The 9,904-nt window shown below is 35.5% G+C and overlaps 2 protein-coding genes across 2 annotated transcripts; both read right to left on the bottom strand.

Annotated features, from left to right (window-relative positions):
- Positions 1 to 499: 499 nt before the first annotated feature.
- Positions 500 to 940, bottom strand: LOC140811226 (uncharacterized). The gene has a single exon (XM_073169093.1). It carries the CDS (start codon positions 938 to 940, stop codon positions 500 to 502), a length of 441 nt encoding a protein of 146 aa, XP_073025194.1.
- A 1,964-nt stretch (positions 941 to 2,904) lies between these two features.
- LOC140811225 (uncharacterized) lies at positions 2,905 to 8,826 on the bottom strand. The gene is made up of 4 exons (XM_073169092.1): positions 8,662 to 8,826; positions 7,999 to 8,138; positions 7,353 to 7,552; positions 2,905 to 3,119 (listed from the first exon to the last, which is right to left on the bottom strand). The coding sequence occupies exons 1-4, from the start codon at positions 8,824 to 8,826 to the stop codon at positions 2,905 to 2,907; spliced, it is 720 nt and encodes a 239-aa protein (XP_073025193.1).
- Between the last annotated feature and the right edge of the window lie 1,078 nt (positions 8,827 to 9,904).

Below are 9,904 nucleotides of genomic sequence, written 5' to 3'. Positions count from 1 at the left end.
TACTTGAGTCACTATGAGATTTAGCATTGAGACACAAGGATTTTGAAGTGGTGTTGAGGCCTGGTGTTGCAACACCAGAGGAAACACCGTGCGGGTTGACTTGCAGCCATCACTTTTCCTTCAAAACAGCAGACAGTGAAGAGTGATCTTTTCCTTTACAAGATTCCAGTTCTTCTTCTGAGTCGTCATCACTCATGGAAACTGTCATGCCTTTGTTCTTACGGAATCTATTGGCACATTCATTTGCATAATGGCCGAATCCAGAGCATTCTCTACATTGGACCGAATCTAATCTCTTAAGATCAGGTCGAGCCATCAATTCATTCCTCGGCCTCAACTGTCATTGAGAAAGTTTAGGTCTCTTGTTCTTTTCAGAAACAACAAACAGAGGTTTTGGTATTTGAACGATTTTCTTTTTGTCTCTTATTTTTTGCAGATAATCACCGAACTTCTTCGTTATCAGCAAGATTGAATCTTGACATAGGTCGGACTCATTGACTTAATGAATTAGATCATCAAATGAATCGTCAGAAATTTGGAGTGCAATAGCCTTTCCTTTGTCACTTTTCTGTAAGTCTAGATTCATCTCGAATGTCCTGAGTGAGCTGATCAAATCTTCTAGGTTAAGTGTAGAAATGTCCTTAGACTCATCAATAGCACATATTTTGATGTTGAAGCGTTCTGGGAGGGATCTCAGGACCTTGCTAACCAGTCTTTCATTCGACATAGGATCACTGAGACTAAAAGCTTCATTTTCAATGTCACGCAATCTTCGATCATATTCAACAATAGTCTCGTTCTCCTCCATTTTCAAGCTTTCAAATTTTGAGGTTAACATCCTGATTTTGGTTCTACGTACACTCTCAGACCCTTTGTAGTGCTTCTGAATAATATCCCACGCTTCTTTTGCAGAGATGCAGTTGGTGATAAGGTTGAACATGTTGACATCAACAGAGGTGAAAATAGCATTGAGCGCCTTAGAGTTAAAATTTGAGGTCTGAACCTCATCATTTGTCCATTAATTCTTAGGCTTGACTCGGCTGTCACCATCAGCATCCACAATTCTAGGTGGTGACCAACCATCTAGACCCTTTGCAAAGTTCTTTCCTCGATTGAATTTATGTACATCCTCATCTCGACCTTCCAAAACGCATAATTCGACCCATCCAAGACCGGTGGTCTAAAAATAGCACTTGAAGTCAATGCATCCATTGATATATTTACTTTAAAAACAACAGAAAACCAGAATCAATCACTTACTGTATCAAGCGTTGGCTCTGATACCACTTCAAAGTGTTGTTGCTCATAAAGTACATGAAATTAAAATATTGTGTGTATCAGAAGTTAGTGTTGTGATCTGGTGTTGTCAACACGAGCGCACAACATGCAGCGGAAATTGATTATTTAACACACGAGTAAAATTTTAATAAATAAACACTAGATTAAATTATGCACAAGTACGAATACTTGTGCGATGCCTCATGGTAAAAATTCACTAGAAAAATATGTAAATCGTTTAAACAAAACAATACTAGTGAGAATAACAAAACTAAATTCCTTCAACCTCCAAGGAATTAAAATGCATCAAAAACTCAATGTAAATACTATATGCATACATCACAAACGTATTGCTTAAAACCAAACGAAACCACTCTTCGATCAACACTCCGCGTCAGTGTTTTTCTTGAGTGTCATCAACACCAATCAGCAACACGGCATAAACATGAATCAATTACTCAAAGTCTTCACGCGAAAATCTTCAACTCTGAAATATGAGTGTGTTCAGTGAAAACCCCAGTAGTTCTCTTGCGCAGCAAAGTGATCACCCGATCACACAAAAAGTTCCATCATAATAGGTTCGGCTCTCATATTTTTCTTCAATTACATGCACTCCCAAAAACATCCAGCAGCTGTGACCTTGCAGAAGTGATCAACCGATCACACGAAAAACTTCAGCAGCTGCACAAAGTGATCACCTGTTCACATAAAAATTGTATAGAAAATATATATTGGACTCTTGTGATTTTCTCTCTGCGAAAAGCTCTCCCGTCCAACTCTCTGAAAAAAAAAACATAGACTGCTGTAAGGCACTCCATATTTATATCTCATTCTTGACCTAAAAATCTTCCCATAAAAGAGTTCTAAAAAATATGAAAAACAAAATTTGCATTAGATATAAAACTCTTTTAAACAAAGATAAGATATCTTAGAGATACAAATCATATTAAAAACAAATCCTATAATATCTAGAGATAAATAATGCAAGATCTTATCATTTAGAATATAAAATAAGATTTCATAATCTAGAAAGGAAAATTTTTAATTGATATTATAAATTTAGCAAAAAATAATAAAGGAATAAAATATTCCTTTCACCTTCTATAAGGTATGTTTTAGACAGACATGCATTCTTCTACTAAGTGTGTGTGTTGTGGTCCATTGAAGAGTAGTTTATTTATGACATGTATATTCAAAACATAATGAATATGTTTTGTGATATTTAAAGATAGAATACTTTAACAAATGCAATAAGTTGAAGAAAATAACATGGTATTGAAATGATTAGTTCGTATAGTTTCAAATATTGCAAATTAACTAAGACTTAAAGGAGAAAGTACTGACCAGCCGAAGGTTTAGTTCCTACCGACCAACTTCATCCCAGAAGAATAGATAAATCCATATAACTTATCGAAACTCTTGATTAACTTGATTATAGTCAAGACTATTACTTAGCGCCAAGATTTATGGAGTTCTATCAACAAAATATAAAACTAGTGAGTAAAGAATACAGAAAAGTAAATGATATGTCAACTTCGCTAAACAAGAAAGAAGAAAAAACTTCTACAAGTTAATAAGATGGTTACTCGGTACCTAAAGCCTCCTTAGAACATATCATATTATTCTCTACAATCTGAGCAGCCTCGATCGTTCCTTGTATATGATAGGCTCGATCTTCCTCATAAACTCCATAACAGATCCCATTTTTCTACACAAACCACTTTTCCCATATGACATTATCGGAATGTTGTAAGTCATAACATCGGGTTTTATTCGCATTATTTGAAAATCATCAAACCAGTCCTCCATTTCTTTAATCCTTCCACAACTGTCATAACACCCTATAAAAAGTTGAAAGTATTACATCAGGATCAATGTTGTAAATGGTTGGAGGCGGTGGCAGGGAAGTCAGTGACTGCCTACCACCTCAGCCACCTAGGCACTAGACGGTTTAATTATTTTTAGCAATTTTTTAGATATTTATATATAATCATGAAATATAATTACAAATAGAGGTGAGATTGATTTTTAAAATTATTTGACTTTGAAAGTTGAATAGGATTTTAAAATCAATGACCATCTTGACCGTCTCGGTCGTTTCCACTACTGGATAGCCTTGGACTGCCTTAGACAAGGCGGTGGCCTACCGCGTAAACGTCGTGGTGACATTTTTTGCTCTAAAGCATGTTTGTCAAGGAGTTTTCCATCAAATCAAGTCTTTTAGCTTTGCCATATCCTTCAATCAGAATATTGTAATTAACAATAATACGCTCCATTCTTGAATGCATCTCTTCAAGGATTACCCTACCATATCGAATTGATGGAGTTTCATCCAGGATTTAATAAAGATAGAGTAAGAAAAAGCATCAGGTTTGATTCTGAAAAGAAAAAGCACCGGGTTAGTAATCACGGAGGAAACTTCATATCATGAACTACACCAAATGTGACAGGATCGGTTTTGACACCAACAAAGGTGTTTCAAATACAATATTCTCAATGAGCTGCAATGGACCGTATTCTAAGAATGTAAACACCGACGAATTAAATCGAGTTTGGTTTTCAAATCATGCGGAAGACACTCGAAATAATCCTTCATAGAAACTCATTAAACATTTTGTAAAGCATTTAAAATATATGGAAGTTGAATGAGTAAAAATATTTTAGCTAAAGCATTTTATCAAACACTTTGTATATAATATTTTGGTATTTGAAGAACACATAAAATGCTTCAACAATGCATCTTTAAAACTATGAAAATGATAAGTAAATGAAATAAACAAATAGACACAAATTTTTTATGAATGTTCGGAGACATCAACTTCTCATACGTCACACTCCTTCCACCACCTCGGGTAAGATCCACTAGAAGACTTTGATTTATACAACTTTTTTATACAAACTCACTCAGCTTAGGACTTGCACTACTGCGTAACTGAACTCCTAGTCTAGACTGAAGGCAACACCTTCCAGCCAACACTTATTTAACGTCTATGTGTTAAAGACAACATACAAAAGTTTAAAGTCTTTGTGCGAAGACTACATACACAATTTTAATGTCTTTTTGCAATACTCACTCAATTGAATTTATCTTTCTATATTTGTGAGTGATTGTGTGTGTGTGAGAGAGAACTGATATATGAATCTAACACGAAGATGTTCTCATACTGTAACGATCATGGGCCATTAGGCTGAACCAACAAAGGCCTCGAAATTTTTGTCTTTACTTTCTACAGCCATTTAGGAACGTCTTGAATTTAAGCTCTGAAGCAACATTCATTATTGTCTTTTTATTGGACAATTTCATTTATACCCTTGTGCAAAGCTGTATTCCATTTAGATAAGCTTGTCTTGTTCTGCAAATTGATAGGCTCCTAACTGATGCTCTTAACTGATCAGCTGAACTAGTCTTGAGCTGTTCTGGTGAAATCAATTGGTTCGTGAGATGAACTGATTTCACTGATTAAGTTGAACTGGTCAGCTGGGCTCATCATCAGTTGGTCGGGCTTCTGAAAGTCTTCTGCTTAACCACTTATTTGCTGAACAATCAATTGAATTGGTATTTTATATATCAGTTGGACTGGTTCAGTTTGGTCAATCGGTTGACACTTTCAGTTTGCGTCTCGATAGCTTCACTCTCGACTTGGTAACTGATCAGTTCGAAGCCTGATCAGTTTCAAATTTCTGCGCACTTACGTAAATTCGTTAGAAACAAAACAAAAAGTTTTGTTAATATCAAAACTAATATTTCGAACATGAAATGTTCCAACAATATCTCCTTTTTTTATGATCACAAAACTTGAGCAAATAAAGCGATTTAAAAAATAAAACCTTTAAACATTTAATAATTCTCCACCTTTGTGAGAATAAAAAAATTTAAAACATTTCAGCGAATAAGAAGAAATTTTCAGTTCGATGGATAAAACACATATAAAATTTTTAAATGATTTTGAATGCCATTTTAAATATCATTTTGAAATAAATTTTAAAATGTTAGTTTTCAAATGTTCTTCTTAGAACATCTTGCTTTGATATCAATTGATGGAAATTGACAGGATCGGTATTGACACCAACAAAGGTGTTTCAAACACGATATTCTCAATGAGCTGCAATAGCCCGTATTCTAAAAATGTAAACAACGATGAATTAAATTGAATTTTGTTTTTACATCTAGCGGAAAATACTCGGAATAATCATTCCTTAAGAAAGTTGATCAGTTTAAAGCTTTTAGCTTGTTATAACTGAAATAAGGGGAATCAATTCGAGAATGAAGCAGTTCAGTTATGGTGAAAACTTAATTGATATCAGCTCAACTGATCAAATCAGTTTAAAAGCAATAGTTAAACAGTTAAAGACACAATATATGTTTATGGATGTTCAGAGACTTCAACTGTTCCAACGTCACCCCTTCTACCTCAAGGGTAGGATACACTAACAGACTGAAGGCCACACATCTCATTTAGCACATTGTTTAACGTCTCACATAAAAATACTACATACACAAGTTTAATTTTTTTGTGCATACTCACTCAACTGAATTTATCTTTCTGTATTTGTGATGATTGTGTGTGCGTGTGTGATAACTAATCTATGAACACAACACTAAGGTGTTCTCACACACTGAGGGAATTTTGCTTCTAATCTAAGTTGATAACATGTTAAGTGTTCCGTCAAATCTGGCTGGTTGCCTCTTGTAAGCTGATATGCATTATGTGTGCCCTCTCTTATATGTGTTTATCCACACACGCTTTTTTTGTTGATGTTCCTGATCTTTTATATATAGGGGCAATGTAACCGTACATCAAGACTTATCAAATATGTTCATTGTAGTTTAAATACGTTCCTCGAAATTTGTGTCTTGTATTTTCTAACAGCCATTCAGGAACATCTTGACTTTAAACTCTGATGCATCGTTTATTATTATCCTTTGATTGGAAAATTTCTTTTATACTCTTGTGCAAAGCTAGATTCCACTTAGATAAGCTTGTATTGTTCTGCAAACTGATTGGCTCCTAATTGATGTAATGAACTAGTCAGCTGAACTAGTCTAGTGAAATCAGTTGGCTCGTCAACTAAACTGATTTACTTGATTCAGTTGAACTGGTCAGCTAAGATCTTCATCAGTTGAAATATTCTTCAGCTGACCGGGTTTCTAAAGGTCTTTTGCTGAACCACTTATCAGCTGAACAATCAGTTGAACTAGTCTTTGATATATCAGTTGGACTGGTTCAGTTTGGTCAATCAGTTGACACTTTCAGTTTGCGTCTCGATAGCTTCAATCTTGGCTCAGTAACTGATCAATTCGAAGTCTGATGAGTTTCAGCTTTCTGCACACTTAGGTAAATACGTTAGAAACAAAACAAATTTTGTTAACTTCAAAATCAAGATTCCAAACATGAAATGTTTAAAAAATGTCTCGTGGGAGGGCGAGGGTTGCCTATCACCTAGGCGGCCACCTCGACCGCCATTTAGAACACTGACTGTCAAGGAGTTCTCTATCAAATCAAGTCTTTTAGCTTTGTCATATCCATCAACCAGAATATGGTAAGTGACAGTACTACACTCAATTCTTGAATGCAACATCTCTTCAAGGAATATCCCTATAATCGAATTGATGGAGTTTCATGCAGGATTTAATAAGGATAGAGTAAGAAAAAGCATCATGTTTGATTCTCAAAAGAAAAAAGCATCGGTTAAGTAATCAAAGAGAAAACTTCATATCATTAACTACACCAAATGCCTCATGGATGGACAAGGGCTGCCTACCACCTAGGCGGCCACCTCGACCGCCATTTAGAACACTGATGGGGATAACATTTTTCATTCCGAATAATGTCTGTCAAGCAGTTCTCCATTAAATCAAGTCTTTTAGTTTTGCCATATCCATCAACCAGAATATTGGAAGTTATAATAGTAGACTCAATTCTCGAATGCGATATCTCTTCAAAGATTATCCATACCATATTGAATTGATGGAGTTTCATGCAGGATTTCATAAGGATAGAGTAAGTAAAAGAATTGAGTTTGATTCTCAAAAAAAAAAACATCGGGTTAGCAATCACGGACAAACTTCATACCATTAACTACAACAAATGCCTCGTCAAAGAGGCCATTGAGTGCATAGACACCGACAAGAGTAGTGTAAGAATCGATGGTAGGCTGGTAGCCATAAGCCAGTATGGTCTTAAAAAGAACGGTTGCTTGACCAGTCTGTTTGCACTTGCTGAGCATTATAAAACCTTTTATATGTATGAAATCTGGGCTCCTAGCAATTTGCCTACGTAGAAGATCAACATCATGCAAGAGAGATGATTTTTTCATTGAAAAATTGTCAAAGTTAAACAGTAGTCATTTTGCTTATATAAAATATAAAAAGCTTGGGGTCGGAATGGTTCAGTCATCTTAATTGAACAAAGAGCAGGTAGGACAATTCAAAATGTCACGTGTACTTTTTCCAAGTGGCCACCTCGACCGCCATTAATAACACTGATCGAGATGACATTTTTCACTCTGAATCATGTTTGTCAAGGAGTTCTCAATCAACCAGAATATTGTAAGTTACATTACTATACTCAATATTTGAATGCAACATCTCTTCTAGGATTATCCCTATCATATCGAATTGTTGGAGTTTTATGCGAGATTTCATAAGCATAGATTTAGGAAGAACATCGAGTTTGATTCTCAAAAAAAAAAGCATCGGGTTAGGAATCACGGCCGAACTTTATATCATTAACAACACCAAATGCCTCGTCAAAGAGGCCAATGAGTGCATAGACACCGGAAATAGTAGTGTAAAAATCGATGGTAGGCTGAAGGCCATCAGCCAGCTTGGTCTTAAAAAGAATGGTTGCCTGACCAGTCTGCTTGCACTTTCATGTATATGAAATCTAAGCTCATACCAAGTTTGCCTATGTAGACGACCAACTACATGCAAGAGAGATGAATTTTTTGCTTAAAAATGGAAAAGTTACAAAACTAGTCATTTTGCACATTCAAATAGTAAAAAACTCAGTCTTGGAAAAGTTTAGTCGTCTCATTTGAATAAGAGAGTAGGTAGTACCATTCGAAATATCACGTGTAATTTTTGCAGGTGGCCACCTAGACTGCCATTTAAAACATTGATCGGGATGACATTTTTCAATGTAAATCATGTTTTTCAAGGAGTTCTCCTTTAAATCTAATCTTTTAGCTTTGCCAAATCCATCAACCAAAATATTGTAAGTTACAGTAGTACACTCAATTTTGGAATGCAACATCTCTTCAAGGATTATCCCTACCATATTGAATTGATGGAGTTTCATGTAGGATTTCATAAGGATAGAGTAAGTAAAAGCATCGGGTTTGATTTTCCAAAAAACAAACATCGGATTAGCCATCACGAACAAACTTCATATCATTAACTACATCAAATGCCTCGCCAAAGAGGCCATTGAGTGCATAGACATCGACAAGAGCAGTGTAAGAATCGATGGTAAGCCGGTGGCCATCAGCCAGTAAGGTCTTAAAAAGAACGGTTGCCTGACCAGTCTTTTTGCACTTGATGAGCATTATAACACCTTTGTATATGTATGAAATCTGGGCTCATACCAATTTTGCCTACGTAGAATATAAATTACATGCAAGAGAGAAGATTTTTTCTTTTAAAAAATGGCTAATTTATACACTAGTCCTTTTGAAAATATAAAATGTAAAAAGCTTGGGCTTGGAATGGTTTTTTCGTCTTAATTGAATCAGAGAGCAGGTAGGACCATTTGAAATTTCACCTGTAATTCTTCCAGGCTGCCACCTCGACCACCATTTAGAACACTGACCGGGAAGAAATTTTTCATTCTGAATCATGCCTCTCAAGGAGTTCTCCATCAAATCAAGTCTTTTATCTTTTCCATATTCATCAAACGAAATATTGTAAGTTACAGTACTACACTCAGTTCTTGAATGCAACATCTCTTCAAGGATTATCCGTACCATATTAAATTGATGGAGTTTATCCAGGATTTCATAAGGATATAGTAAGCAAAAGCATCGGGTTAGATTCTTAAAAAAAAAAATAGCTTCGCGTTAACAATCACAGAAAAAGCTTCATATCATTAACCACACCAAGTGCCTCATGGGCGGGCGAGGGCCGCCTACCGCCTAAGCGGTGACCTTGACCATCATTTAGAACACTGATCGGGATTACATTTTTCACTCTAAATCATGTTTGTCAAGGTGTTCTTCATCAAATCAAGTCTTTTAGCTTTGCCATATCCATCAACCAGAATATTATAAATTAGAGTGCTACACTCAATTCTTGAATGCAAAATCTCTTCAAGGATTATCCTTACTATATCAAATTGATGGAGTTTCATGCAGGATTTCATAAGGATGGTGTAAGTAAAAGCATCAGGTTTTATTCTTAAAAAAAAATCATCAGGTTTACAATCACAGACAAACCTCGTATCATGAACTACATCAAATTCCTTGTCAAAGAGGCAAATAATTGCATAGACACACTGCAACAAAAACGCAAAACGACAATGGAATATCTGTTTTCGTAGCTGCCAGAAAACCGTTGTAACTGACAGTGTTGTTAAAAGTGCGTTCAACAACAACAATTTTAAACCAACCGTTGTCGTAGTTATCATAT

Source organism: Primulina eburnea, chromosome 14, assembly GCF_022965805.1.
Source record: "Primulina eburnea isolate SZY01 chromosome 14, ASM2296580v1, whole genome shotgun sequence".
In the NCBI taxonomy this organism is placed as follows: domain Eukaryota; kingdom Viridiplantae; phylum Streptophyta; class Magnoliopsida; order Lamiales; family Gesneriaceae; genus Primulina; species Primulina eburnea.
The sequence above is the reverse complement of the archived record's forward strand: the minus strand, read 5'-3'. Positions and strand labels throughout refer to the sequence as shown.